At 53.6% G+C, this 14094-nt stretch overlaps 1 protein-coding gene across 1 annotated transcript in view; it reads right to left on the bottom strand.

The window, feature by feature from the left end:
* Espn (espin) overlaps positions 1 to 13603 on the bottom strand; it is a 34290-nt gene extending 20687 nt beyond the window's left edge. Inside the window, exons 1-2 of the mRNA XM_038333614.1 lie at positions 13161 to 13603; positions 10201 to 10394 (exon numbers count right to left, since the gene is read on the bottom strand). Of these exons, the coding sequence (XP_038189542.1) occupies positions 10201 to 10394; positions 13161 to 13454 (488 nt within the window). The 5' untranslated portion in view covers positions 13455 to 13603. The remainder of the gene's footprint in view (positions 1 to 10200; positions 10395 to 13160) is intronic.
* Positions 13604 to 14094: the final 491 nt, after the last annotated feature.

Raw genomic sequence — 14094 nt, 5'->3', positions numbered from 1 at the left:
TATTTTATGTGTATGAATATTTTGCCTACATTTATGTGTGTACACCAAGATGTCAAAGGAGGGCATCAGATCCTCTGAAACTGGAGTTCCAGTTGGTTGTGAGCCTCCATGTGGGTGGAATAGAATTTGGGTCCTCTGCAAGGGCAGCCAGTGCTCTTAACCGCTGAGCCACCTCTCCAGCCCAGACAAAAGTATTTCTTAAGTTCTGTTGTTATTCCTAGGCTAGGGCACTCTTATCTTATATCACACAACTGGCAAATGTGATAGGATTACATATCTGTGGGATTCAGTGCCTGATGCGTGTGACCCACAGTGGACACGCGGATAGTGGGGAAAAACGGGCAGGATCTGTGTTCCGATGGCTTCTCTTATGGTCTAAGTTTGGACGATTACCACCCCTTATCCTTGTTTCTGCAGCCCAGCAGTTTCCTAATTGGGACTGAGCTGCATCCCCACAGGTGGGAGGGATGCAATTGAGAGCTTTGACGCTGGCCTGAGTAACGGGTTTGGGTTGCGTGGGATGCAGTTACCAGGAATGGACACTGGGTGGAGCCACAAGCTACTCCAGACCCATCACTTGCCCATTCAAGTCTACAAACTCATCAAGCTGGGAGTGGGGACCCATCCTGCTACTCTGCAGTCCTTTATATTTCCACCCAAATTATTCTTCCTAGCCAAGCATCCACATATCAACCAGACGCATTAAGCCCCTCCCTCATTGACCCAATAGTCTACATGTCCCTCCTCCTCTAGATAGATCTGCCCATGCGCCAACCCCACAACATAATTTAGGTCCCTACTCTTACCCAGATGAGCATGTCTTCCTCTCCTTAACCACAGCCATCCCAGCAGCTCCGAGCCTGGAGCCTCTCCGCTCAAGTTGTATGCATCCCCAACTTAGTTCTCATTCCCTGTCTCTCCTGACTTCTTGTGTGGGCATCCTTCCCACACCCCAACACAAAGCTGCTGCTTGTTGCTCTAATGTTGAATCTGGCTCTTTAGACATCTGGGGGAAAATGAGTGCCACACCTGGTTGTCCTACAGCATGCCACTCCAGTGAGGGCTGCGGATGTAGCTCAGTATTACAATGACTGTGTAGCATGTGGAATGCTCTGGGTTACAGGCTCAGCAACACACAGACACATGCACAGACACATGCACGCACGCACATACACACAGGCGCATATACACGTGTGCACACACTGATACACACATGCACACACACGCATACACAATGCACATATGCATACACACATGCATGTACACACGCATACACGCATGGATATACGTGCATGCATGTAGACACACATGCACATACACACACATACACACATGTACACACACACGTGGATATACACGTATGCACGTAAACACACATACACACATGTATATACACGCACATGCGGACACACATGTACATACACATGCATGCATGCACCGCATATCCTGGCACATGCCTATCCTAACATTTGGAAGGCTGAGACAGGAGAATCACTGAGAATCTGGACTACATAGTAAAACTCTGTATCTAAAAACCTAAAATAAAATGAAACAGGGAAAAAATTAAAAAGTAGGTCCTGCCTACACAGTCCAGGGCCGGCAAAAGACCCAGCGGTCGACCACACACCTCTCCTTATATCCCTGCTGGCTCACAGCCCCAGCCTGCAATCCCAGTGCCAGCGTCGCCCCCACACACTGGTGTGTCAGGAACAGCCTGCTAAATATTTCATGCCCGACACTCAGCCGCTTGAATTATTCACCCAGTAACCAAGGCACAGTGAGTGCTGGGGTCCTGGGGATCGGAAGCCAGAGGGGGTGACCCCCAGGGCCTGTGAGTTTTCAGGGTGGGGCAAGACAGTTCACACAACAAAGAAAGCCAGAGCCATTATGAACTTTGTCTTTCCAGCACCTTCTGGTTGGTGGGTAGCCGCCATCCAGGGGTATCCATCCACCTAGGAGGAACTGGACAGCAGAGGGCGGTGGTGCTCACATCCTCCTGTCAGTCACTAGCTGCCCCTCCCAGCAGAGCCGTGGCACATTGTAAAGGCCCCATTATTACCAGCATGTCAACCTCTGCCCTCAGGACTCCTACTGGGGAGTGGGAGGCCCAGGGCATGGGCTGTGAGAAGGGGGCAGCCAGCCATTTTCTTGCTTGGCATGGAGGTAAGAGGAAGCCCAGGCTCCCTCAGACTCACGGGAGAAATCCCCAAGCTCTGGATAAGCATAAGGAAGGAGGTAAAACTCCTGGGACTTGTGGGCTAATGGACAAGAACAGTAATAAGAAAAACGGGGTAGGGGCTGGAGAGATGGCTCAGCGGTTAAGAGCATTGCCTGCTCTTCCAAAGGTCCTGAGTTCAATTTCCAGCAACCACATGGTGGCTCACAACCATCTGTAATGGGGTCTGGTGCCCTCCTCTGGCCTGCAGGCATACACACAGACAGAATATTGTATACATAATAAATAAATAAATATTTAAAAAAAAAACGGGGCAGGTGTCATGGGCACACCTTTCTTTAATCTCACTCTGGAAGCTGCGCAGTGGATCTCTGTGAGTTTGAGGCCAGCCTGGTCTACAGAGTGAATTCCAGGCCAGCCAGCGCTACATAGAGAGACTCTTAATTAAAGAAGAATGACTTCTGACTGGTAGCAGTTACCTTTTTCTCTGGTTTTTCGAGACATTGTTTCTCTGTGTAACTTCCTGGTTGTCTTGGAACTTGTTTTGTAGACCAGGCTGGAGATCTGCCTGTCTCTGTCTCCAAGTGCTGGGATTAAAGGTGGCTCAGTTATAACAGCTACTTTAATTGAATGGTTACTCACTGCAAGTGCAGTGTTAGCCAGTTTCACGCCCCTTCCCATTCAGTCCTTGCTATGGTCTTAGGGGTGGATGTTAGCACCGTTCCCCTTTCTCAAACGAGGAAACTGGGGTAGAGAGGGCTAAGATGATTTAATACAAAATAAACAAAGCCGTGATGTGAACCAGAGAGAGAGAGAGAGAGAGAGAGAGAGAGAGAGAGAGCTTGCAGCTGCAGCCATGCTGTGTCCACACCTTTCTTGTCTGTCTGTCTGTCTGTCTGTCTGTCTGTCTGTCTGTCTGTCTGTCTCTGCACACAGACCTCTACCCTTCTCTCAGAAACCCTTTGCCAGTGGGTAGGCTCAGGTGTGCTTGGGCCTGGGAACATGACAATGGCTGAGGAGGACCAGGTGTAAGTCCCACCTCCCCCAAACTGGGTCACAGTGTCCCTTCTTGTCTGAATTCTCAAACCTACAGTTAGGTTGTTTCTTCTGTGCCTGGGAGGAAAAACCAGGACCAGGGGTCCTGCCAAACGTATGTCAGGCTAGACTTCATGTCTACTGTGTGTGTGTATGGGAAGGGGGAACCCTGACTAAAGGGTACAAAAAGGACCTCAGGAGACCTTTGCTAGGGGGGACCTCCAGATGCCTCTTGCCTGGCTCTCCTCTAGCCCATTGACCTTCCATGCACCCCGTGTCTGCTCATCACCCATCACGTGTGAGGCCCCAGCACAGGGTCCTTTGCCCTCCCCAGCCTGTTTCCTCATGTGGTAAAAGTAGCCATCCCTGTACAGCCTCTCCCATACAGCCGTACAGCCAACTTCTGTGAGTCAGCATTAAGGCAGCTTATGAAGTGCAAAGTGTCCCCTGGTGGGGTGGGGGTGCTGGCCTTCCAGCTGCCTTCTTCTGAGCCCAGCATCCACCCCCAAACCTCGCTCGGGTCCAGTCAGTCTCAGGGCCATTGTTCCATCAATATCCAGTGGTCTTCTTGATCCACACCTGACTGGCTGAGCACTGCTCACCAGGGCCCCTTCCCAGCGCCAGCTCCTTCGCTGCCTGTTCATTTGGGCAGAGAACAAGCTTCTGAGACAACACGTGTCCCCATCCCACCCCCGCTCAGTCAGGGGTAGAGGACAGTCGCTCAGCTCTGTCTCTCCTAGACAGCGTTTCATGCCGGCCAGGCTGGCCGAGAACTCACTGGATAGCTGAGGATGGCCCTTGAACTTTTGGTTCTCCTGACTCTACCTTCTGAGTTCTGGGATCACTCAATTTATAGGGTGCTGGTGTTGGAACCCAGGGCTTCATGCGTGCGTCACAAGGACTCTAGCACAGAGCCTCAACAACCCACACCCTTGTTTGTTTGCTTTTCAAGATTTATTACTTATTTATTTTTAAGGCTTTTTAAAAATGTATTTCTTTCCCTTTCTTTTTAAAAAAGATTTTTTTATTTATTATGTATACAGCATTCTGCCTGTATATCTGACTGCACTCCAGAAGAGGGCACCAGATCTTATTATAGACGGTTGTGAGCCACCATGTGGTTGCTGGGAATTGAACTCAGGACCTCTGGAAGAGCAGCCAGTGCTCTTAACCCCTGAGCCATCTCTGCAGCCCAAGATTTATTTTTTTTCTTATGTGTATGTGGAAGGCCATAAATGTTTGTGTGCCACATGTATGCAGGTACCCACGGAGGGCAGAAGAGGGCATCAGATACCCTGGAACTTGCATTACAGGTGGTTGTGACCTACCATGTGGATGCTGGGAACTGAACTCAGGTCCTCTGCGAGAGCCAGCCTATGCTCCTAATCGGTGAGCCATCTCTCCAGCCCTGCTACCCTCCTTCTGAACCTCAAACTCTGGGGTTTAACAAACCCTGCTCTAAGATCTTCTGCTGGTGTGAGGTGACCTAGTAGATCCTAAGTAGTTTCTAGTCTTCCTCCTGGGGGAAGAGGGTGCTATGTTCTGGAAGACCCTCTGTTAGGGAAAGGGTGCCCTCTACTTCTGGGGGGAGGTCTTAGAGAGCTGCTTACAGCCAACGCAGCCACAGAGAACAAGGAGTGATCCCTTGCCGCAGAGTCAGACTGAGGCCAGAGGGCCACGGTGCTTATTCTCCCGCTGCCAATAACACCTGCCCTAAGGGAGTTTGGGAAGGGCCTGCACACACAAGGTATTTGTCAATCAAATTTGTTTATGCCAAGAGCTTGGCTTGGGCAGGGGGAGGGGAGAAATGGAAATCACAGCATTATTTTTAGGGAGGGTCTCGGCCAGTTCATGGGCATCCCAGCCCAGCAGCAAGCCTGGCCCAGCTTCTCTGTCTGGTTGACTGTGTTTAGGCACACCTAGGAGACATCTCGGGTGAGTGTGTGAGGACAGTTCCTGAGAAGAAGACCCACCCTGCGTGTGGGAAGTGATCCCATTGGCTGGGGTCCTGGACTATTTGAAACGGGAAGAGAGCAGGGAGCCAGCTGATCACCTCACTGACTTGCTCCCTCCACCCCAAACTCCTGCTCGATAATGGGCTATGTCTTTTCTTAAACTGAGTCAAACCAATCTGTCTGTAAGCGTCTGTAAGCGTCTTTTTTTTTTTTTTTTGGTTTTTCGAGACAGGGCTTCCCTGTAGAGCCTGTCCTGGAACTAGCTCTTGTAGACCAGGCTGGCCTCGAACTCAGAGATCCACCTGCCTCTGCCTCCCGAGTGCTGGGATTAAAGGCGTGCGTCACCACCGCCCGGCCTGTAAGCGGCTTTTATCCAGTATTTTGTGAGGGCAACAAAAATAGCGCACACACCGTGACATTTCCAGCACGTGGGGTCTCTCCCAATCTCCTCCTGACTCAACTCGCTTTGCTGTGCCCCAGCCACGGCCACGCTGTCACAGTGGAGCTTTGTGTAGATGACTGCCTCATAGAGGCCTTTCCTGGCCTCTCAACTTGAGGGACCCCGCCATGACTTCCTACCAGACATCCCAATTTTACCACCTAGTGTTGATCACCCTTGTATTCTCTTGTTCTTTTGTTTAGCTCATTCTGTTTATACAAAGGCATATGGCAGAGCAGCTCTATGCTGCCCCCTGGGACAGACGGCCTGCACACCCACACCCATACACCCCTGAGTAGAAGTGTTCCTCTAAACTGGGGGCTGGGGTTGCTCTCAACCTATTCCCTTCTTTGTCTTCTGTGAGTGTCTCCTAAGCTGGGACAACTGTATTCCTGGTGCTGGAGAGCTGGGTGTAACAATGAGGGCCGGCTTGCTTGTTGGGGTTTCTGTCCCGCCCGGTACCCCACAGCTGGATGCTGGGCAGAGTTCAGACCTAATTGTGGGGTGAATAAGTGTGTAAGTGAAAAGAGGCAGCCGGGGGGCTGGAGAGATGGCTTAGAGGTTAAGAGCATTGCCTGCTTTTCCAAAGGTCCTGAGTTCAATTCCCAGCAACCACATGGTGGCTCACAACCATCTGTAAAGGGGTCTGGTGCCCTCTTCTGGCCTGCAGGCATACACACATACAGAATATTCTTTACATAATAAAATAAATAAATGAAAAAAAAAAAAAAGAAAAGAGGCAGCCGGGCCAGGAGCTCTGTGCCCACCATGGCCTCGGCCTCTCGGGTCATATGGGCACAGGGAGATGCAGAAAGGGAGTTCCAGCTAAGGTCACAGGCAGTAACCTGTCACCGGCACAGACCCAGGATTCCAGACTCCTCATCAATCAGCAAACAAAGGCCCATGGCGTGCAGACACTGGGCACACAGAGCAAGGAAGATAAGCCTGTAACATCATTAGTCATGGGGTCCAACAGTAAGAAAACACACAGAGACATGTAGAAGGCTATGTTCACAGATGATAAGAGCCCGGGAGCCTGAGAGGAAGACCCCAGAGCGCTCCCCACTCTCCAGTCTCAAAGTTCAGTCAGGGTTGAGCCCAGGGCCCTCCTCCAGCAGTAAAGGCCGGAGAACAGCCCAAAGCAGACATGGCAAAGACATTCGGGAAGGGGATTCTTGGATTTAAGATCCCTGTTAAGAGTCAACCAAAACAGGGCGGTGGTGGCGCACGCCTGTAATCTCAGCACTCGGGAGGCAGAGGCAGGCAGATGCCTGTGAGTTTGAGGCCAGCCTGGTCTACAAAGTGAGTTCCAGGACAGCCAGAGCTATTACACAGAGAAACCTTAAAAAAGCAAGCAAACAAAAAGTTTGAAAGCAAAGAAGTCTGCCACCTGGTTTACACTTTTCAGTCACTCCATCTGGGGATGCAGACACCATAGTCACGATGAGTTACTTGTGTTTCTGTCCTGGACTGTCAGCCCATCTGTCTCCAGGACTCCCAGGTTAGGGGTCCCTTTTTTGCAGGGTTCTTAGAGGAAGGCCCCCCTCCTCCTGCCCAGAGTGGGAGGGAGGTGTTCTGTGGCTAGTTTTCTTTCTGGAGAGATTCAGTCCAATGAATTGGGGTAGACTTGAGGAAAAGAATGTGTACTGTGTGTTCCTGTGACCTCAAGCCCTTTGAAATGCCCCCAAGGCATAGGCCTGCCCTGGCAGGGCCCTTCCCAAAGCTGCCCAGTTCTCCAGCTCCTCTGCAGCTTGTCAGCCCCATGGCCCATGGTTACCCACAGCCTCCCTGGGCAGGATCGAGTTTCCCACGGATGGCACTCTTCCCCCCTCACCAACGCCCCAGAGAGAGCTGAGTCCCTGTGAATAATTCACAAGCTTCTCAGCAGGTCTGGGAGGCTCCAGCGAGCGTGGAGCCTCAGCCTCGGGGCTGGGCTGTGGGGGTCCTCCGATTGGACCCTGTGACCCCAGAGAATCCCACTCCCAAGGCCAGAGGTTACATGGGCGCAACAACCCCTGACCCCAATTTCTAGTCTCCCCTCTTGCCTGAGCTTAGCCTGGCATGCGTTCAAAGGTCACAAACCATGGCAGGGATCGGAGCCCAAGCCCTCCATCTAACTCCCTGAGATGCTTGGTGAGTCCTGGGCGGTCTGTCAGCCCCTCAATGAGGTCATTTGTTGCAGAGTCTGCACCAGGGTCCTATCTTACTCAGCACCTGGGAAAGTCAGGGGCCCCAAGGGCTCCAAGGGCTCCAAGGGCCCCAAGGGCTCCGAGGGCTCCAAGGGCCCCAAGGGCTGGAGCTCACGAGTGTGTTGCACGGTGGAGCTGGAGTCTTCCTCCGTAGGAATCTCAGCCCATAGGGGATGTTAGGCTTGTCCTGAGTGGGGTCTTTCGCTAAGGCACATAAAGGGCTGTGATTTTCACTGGAACCCACAGAGCAGGCTTGGAGCCCTGTCTGCTCATAGTGCTCACAGTAGCCTGGACCTCTGTGTGTGCTGTGTCTGAAGGAGAGGCTGCTGAAAGCAGGACAATCCCATATTCCATAACACGTCATATTAGGAACTTGGCGTCCTGTGCTTAGAGTGAGGGCACCTGAGAGTACATCAGAACCACAGCCTTGGGCAGAGGACATGCCACAGGCATGGCCAGGCCCTAATCTGAAGGGGCTAACAGGAATCTGGGCCAGCAGGTCAGACCCCACACTCAGAGGTCCCTGAGGCCACTGGCTTGGATCTGACCTCCAGTCCTGCTTGTCTGAATGCGAAGCCTTCACACCTCAGTGGCCACCAGATGGCTATGCAGAGAAGCCACACCAGCAAACTTCCTTCCTGCTGGCTCACCCACCCAATGCCAGACAGGGAAACCCTTGCCAGATGCCAAACAGGCTCAGCCTGCCTACCCAGAGCCGAGGAGACAACTGGTGCCTGGCCTTCTTGGTCTGAGAGCTTCTTTTTTTTTTTTTTTTTGGTTTTTCGAGACAGGGTTTCTCTGTGGCTTTGGAGCCTGTCCTGGAACTAGCTCTTGTAGACCAGGCTGGTCTCGAACTCACAGAGATCCGCCTGCCTCTGCCTCCCGAGTGCTGGGATTAAAGGCGTGCGCCACCACCGCCCGGCGATCTGAGAGCTTCTTATGTCCACACCAGTGCCTGTCCTATGCCCTGTGGCCAGTCTGCTTCCTGGTGGGCAGTGGCCATGAGGCAACCTCGGAAATGAATAGGTGTTGGGTCTAACCCTGTCACCTTGCAGAAGTCCTCCTCCTGAGGCTGGGCACACATACTTGGACAGAAACTGAGGAGCACCCTCAGCCTCAGGTCCTGGTGGTGGCTGCTCACATCCTACACCGTTAGGGAGAATCCATGTCTTTTTCCTGAGGCCCTTGTCCTCAGCCCAGGACGCGTAAGACCTGACTGTCTTCCTCCCCCAGGCTCTTCTACGACACTTTGCTCTGCTATGAGTCTCTTTCCCCAGCATGTCCCCATCCTGCCTCGGGATCTCCCAGTGACACAAACGGATTGAGAGGCCGCAGAACAGGAAGGTTCTCCAGAGAAAGCCTGCTCATTGCTCTGGGGCTGGGAGGAATCATGGACAACAGGATGGCTCTCCTCTTACCTGCTCCATCATCGATCCTTCCTCTCCTGGTCATGCTCAGACTAGGAGGTGACCCCTAACTCCTCATTCCGAGCACAGACTGATGGCCACCTGCTGCAGCAAGGCAAGCACCCAGAGGAGGGCGAGTGACCTGGGCTAGCATGCCCAGTGTCCCAAATCCAACATTTTTGTTTGTTTTGTTTTTTGTTTTTTCGATACAGGGCTTCTCTGTAGCTTTGGAGCCTGTCCTGGAACTAGCTCTTGTAGACCAGGCTGGCCTCGAACTCACAAAGATCCGCCTACCTCTGCCTCCCGAGTACTGGGATTAAAGGAGAGCGCCATCACCGCCCGGTTCAAATCCAATTCTAAGCTGCTAGGGGAGCTAAGGTAGGGAGCACCTGCTTGCAGAGCCTGAAACAGAGGCCCTGATGGGCCATGTAAAAGGCAGAAGTTTCACTTTGGCCGGACCTGTCTTAGGCTTGGGCCTCTGAACCCCGGATGATCACTGAGGCAGCCTCCAGGTATCCCCCAGAGCCTTGCCTCTGAGACCTCCTTAAGAGAAAAGTCTAGAAGTCCCGGGTGGTAGGTAGTCAGACCTGTAATCCCAGTCCTTGGGAAGTGGTCAGCAGAAAGACTGAGAACCCTTAGGCTGGGCATGGCAGTCACTCAGTAGGCGAGGCAGAGGCAGATCTCTGTGAGTTTGAGGCCAGCCTGGTCTACATAGTAAGTTCCAGGCCAACCAAAGATCCATCTCAAGAAATATGGATAAATAAACGAACAAAGAAAAGAAAAGAAAAAAAATAAAAAGTATAGATCAGGAATCCAAGGCCCAAATCCTTTACTTAGCAAGTTCGAGGCCAGCCTGAGCTACATAAGAGCCTGTTTCAAAAGACAAAGAGGGCGGCCCTGGCCTGGGAGTGCAGCTCCGTGGCGGACTCCATGCATGTGCAAGTCCCAGTTTTAATTCCCAGCACAAAACCAGAACAAGGATGCAAAGAAAGGCTCTTACTCAGGGTAATGCTCGACCAGAAGCTTCGTGGAGGGAAGGTCTCCTTTGGCGGCGGCATAGTGGAGAGGCAGGGCACCTGTGTTTGTGGTGATGGCTGAGTTCGCACCGCCGTGATGCAGAAGCCAGTTCACCACATCCGGGTGGCCAAAGCGGGCAGCCAGATGCAGGACTGTGGCACCAGAATTATCTTTATCCTGCGGTGAGAGAGCTAGTTAAAACGCTGTAGTCAGAACCTGTTCTTGCCAGGCGTCCAGTCCACGGCCAGCCTCCTCCAGGAGGTGGGGCACACATCCATGTGCTGACCCTCCCTTGAGGGAACGGCTGTGCCTAGCTGAGCATGCTCTGGAGGGGAAATAGATCCCAGGAATTTGAATCTACTTCTGTCCTTAGGCAACTCCTGGCTGGCTTTGACCCTTGGGCCATAGGTAGCAAGACCATGTGGGACTCTTGGAGGCCTTCGGGGCATGATGGAGAGCTGCCAGTACATGAGGCTCTCAGGACATGGCACCCTTTGTCATAGCAACAGTTGTGCACAGCCCTGACACCTAGGAAACATGTGAGCCCATGACTACGTTGTTGGGCTGAGCGAGGAGACAGGGAGGGGGTAACTGGGTCTCTACCAGGCTGGCATTAGGATTCCCCCTGCCTCTAGCCCTCATTCCTCCTCTTCCTCATTCCCAGGTGTCCTTTGGGAGGGACAGAGCCTTTCATCGCGGTATACCTCCAACAACCCAACCCCCACGCAAGAAGCTGCCCTCCTGCAGACTCCCCTGCACACAGCTTCAGGAACAAGCTGTGTCCTCGCCCTGTGGAGGAGGAGGTTGCTGGGCACTGGTGGGCAGGGCCCGGGGCAGCCAGCCAATGGTGTGGGTGTGTACTAGTGGCAGGCTCTTAGAGAGGCTGGGTAAAACCCCTGCAGACACATTTGGGTTTCTCTGGGGGAGGGGCTGAGGGGCTGGTCATGGGCAGGGAGAGAACCACCGAGAGACCCCAGATGTCCCCACTGAGGCTGCTTCATTTGAGAGCAGGTGCTATTGTAGAAGCTGACAGTCTGTCAGCATCTAGCACACAGACACCAGAGAAAGTGTGGAGTTGCTGTGAGCCGTGACCGGGAAGTGAGGCCTCTTCTCTCCTGCAGGGAGAGGGTACCGCAGCAACACCTCTGGTCAAGGCACAGGGATCCTGAGGCAGGTGAATCTCAGGAGGGAGACTTCAGAGCCTCCTGAGAGAAGAAAGGGACACAGGGACTAGGTTGTTATCTGTCAGGCTGTAGAGGCGGGGAGGATCATGGAACAGAAAGTGAATGACCCATGTCCATAAGAGACTAAGGAAGATGCCGAGTTCCCTACTGCGCGTTGTAGGCTTGTTTAGTCTGTTCTCCTGAGTTCAGGCATCAGCCGTTTAGAGGTGGCCGAAGTAGGACTACAGTGATGGAGGTCTGGTAACTCGGCTCTGGAGAAAGGCCTTCCCTCTCCGTTGCTCTTGGGGATATGGGCCTTAGGCTCTTGGGCATCTCCGTAGCTCAGGGTTTCTGGATAACGATGGCAGTGTGAAGCCAATGTCCTGCATTCAATGTGCCACCAGCTGCATAGGCCCTGGGAGTTTTGTGTACTGAGGCCCACATCCTAAGTTGTTTATCTGTGGGCTGGACAGGAGAGATCGAGGTCACCCCCACCACCTCCCTCCATGCTTCTACCCCCAGCTTTCTGGGTGCACAGGACAGAGAATTGATTAGCTGGCCCAAGGCTGCTTGTTCCTTCCACCTCCTCTGTAGTGATAAGAGAGTCTTCTGACCAGTGGTGGATGTAGAATCAGGGAGGCAGGCACCTCCCGAAAGAGGGAGGCATGGACCATGTGGAAATAACAAGGCCAGGAGATAAGGTAAGGAAAGAATCTACCAGAAAGATGGGAAGGTGGAGCTTGCCCTCCGACAGGAGGGGGGACCGGAGCTGGGAGCTGTACTGCGTTTTGCTAGGTCCCTGCAGACCAGATTGGCGCTGGCTTGCACCCCTTTGGCGTGCAGTTAACCCAGTGGTCTGTTTTTGTTGTTTGGTTGGTTTTTTTTGAGACAGGGTCTCAACTGTGAGGCCCAGGGTGACTTCAGACTCACAGCCATCCTCCTGCCTCAGTTTCCCAAGTGCTATGATTATAGATGCGAACCATCCAGTGGTCTCTGTCAGGCGGAGATCAGATGTGCTCCCTCCTCAGCTGGCTACTCAGGCAACCAGAATATCATACTGATCCCTTCCCTCAGCCTAGGAGAGCCTTTGGGCCAAGCCTGGTGGCCTCCCGGCCCCACCCCTCTCCATCACCTGGTTTCCTTAGCTTTCCCCTAGGAGTGTGGGCATCTCAGGGTGTTTCTTGTTCTCTGTGATGAGGACTTTCTGATCCACTCTTCAGCCAGATGTCCCCCTGGCAGGTCCTCAGAGGGACCAGGTGGTTATCTCAGGCACAAAGATTCAGGTTGGGCTGAGAAGAGCCTTGGAGTTGGAAGGCCCAGCCTTGCTGATGTCTTTGGATCCTCCTATGTCCTAGAACTCCCCCACCTCACGTCCCAGTACCTTTGTCCCTGACTTAGTGGTATCTGGATCTTGGCCTAGGGCAAGTTATGGGACCTTGTGCACTCTCCCTCCAGACCTGAGCCTGGAGGACACAGGCTTCTAATTTGTCAGCCAAGGCCCATCATGGCCCCCACCTTCCTCCAAGCCTAGGCCACTCCCTCTACGATCTGTGCTTTGCCTGCTCTTGGAGATACCAGCTCTACTGAGTCCGGTCCCCTTTGGGTTTTCCTAATACCAAGCAGCCAGGAATCTACCCATGTCCTCAGTCTCAGGAGCCCACCTTCTCTAAAGCCGTCTGGAAAGAGAAACCTGCAGGGCTCAGCCTAGCAAAGACCACTTATATTCCGCCCATCCTTGGAGTCCTCTTTGGGCCCAAACCCTCTCTTGGAGTGGACTCACCTGCACTCTGCAGCCACCCTGTGTGAGCAGCCACTGCAGACAGGAGAGGTAGCCTGTGGCGGCGGCGTCGTGGGCGGGTGTGGCGCCGTTGCGCGCGCGGGCCACGGCCGGGAGGGCAGCCTCCTCCACCAGGTAGCGTAGACAGTGAAGTTTGCCAGATCGGGCCGCATGGTGCACTGGCAGAGCATCTAGCCGGTCGCGCAGAGTAGGAACCAACAGGCCGGCGGCGTGCAAGGACTTCAGCACGTCCAGGTCGCCCCGGCGTGCCGCCTGCAGCGCCTGCTCCAAGGCCATGGTGTCGCCCTCGGCGCCGTGACCCGGCGCTCAGTGGGTTCCCCCGGGAGTCATGCGGGTGGCCTTAGGCTCCCCGTGGCGCAGAAGTGTGAACCCCAGAGGCCGAGCGGCTGCCCGTCGGCTCCGGCTCTGCGATCCCTGGGACTCAACTCCGTTTCTGCAGCGCTCTGGGGCGGGGACCCCGAGAGTGCCCCGCTTAAGCCCTGGATCCGCCCCCGCCACGCCTTCTCTCTGCCCCGCCTCCCGGGCTCTGAGCCGTCCCCCATCCCCGGCGGGTGACAAGGGTTGGTGCGCAGCAGGTTCCTTTTCTGATTTGCTGCACATAAAAATTGGGTAGGGTTCTACTGCCACCCAGATACAGACCCGTTCATTCAGCGCCCCAGTGGCCACTGAAGTGTTTCGGGTGCTGGGGACACAAGCCAGCAGCTGATGGCAGTTACAAGGAGCTACAAGTGTCACTTGAACCTGGCAAGTTGGAGATAGGAAATGGTTTGTCATGGGCATCAAGAAGGTGCCTGCCGCTGGATCTGGTTGTAAGAAGGGACGTTCAAAGCCAGGGAACTGGACGCCACTGTCGAGAAACTTAAAAATGTCCCATCACGTGCAGAATGCCCAGTGCCCAGTGCTCTCTGGATGCCAA

The sequence above is a fragment of the Arvicola amphibius genome, chromosome 6, assembly GCF_903992535.2.
Source record: "Arvicola amphibius chromosome 6, mArvAmp1.2, whole genome shotgun sequence".
In the NCBI taxonomy this organism is placed as follows: Eukaryota; Metazoa; Chordata; class Mammalia; order Rodentia; family Cricetidae; genus Arvicola; species Arvicola amphibius.
This window is presented reverse-complemented; position numbering and strand designations above follow the sequence as displayed.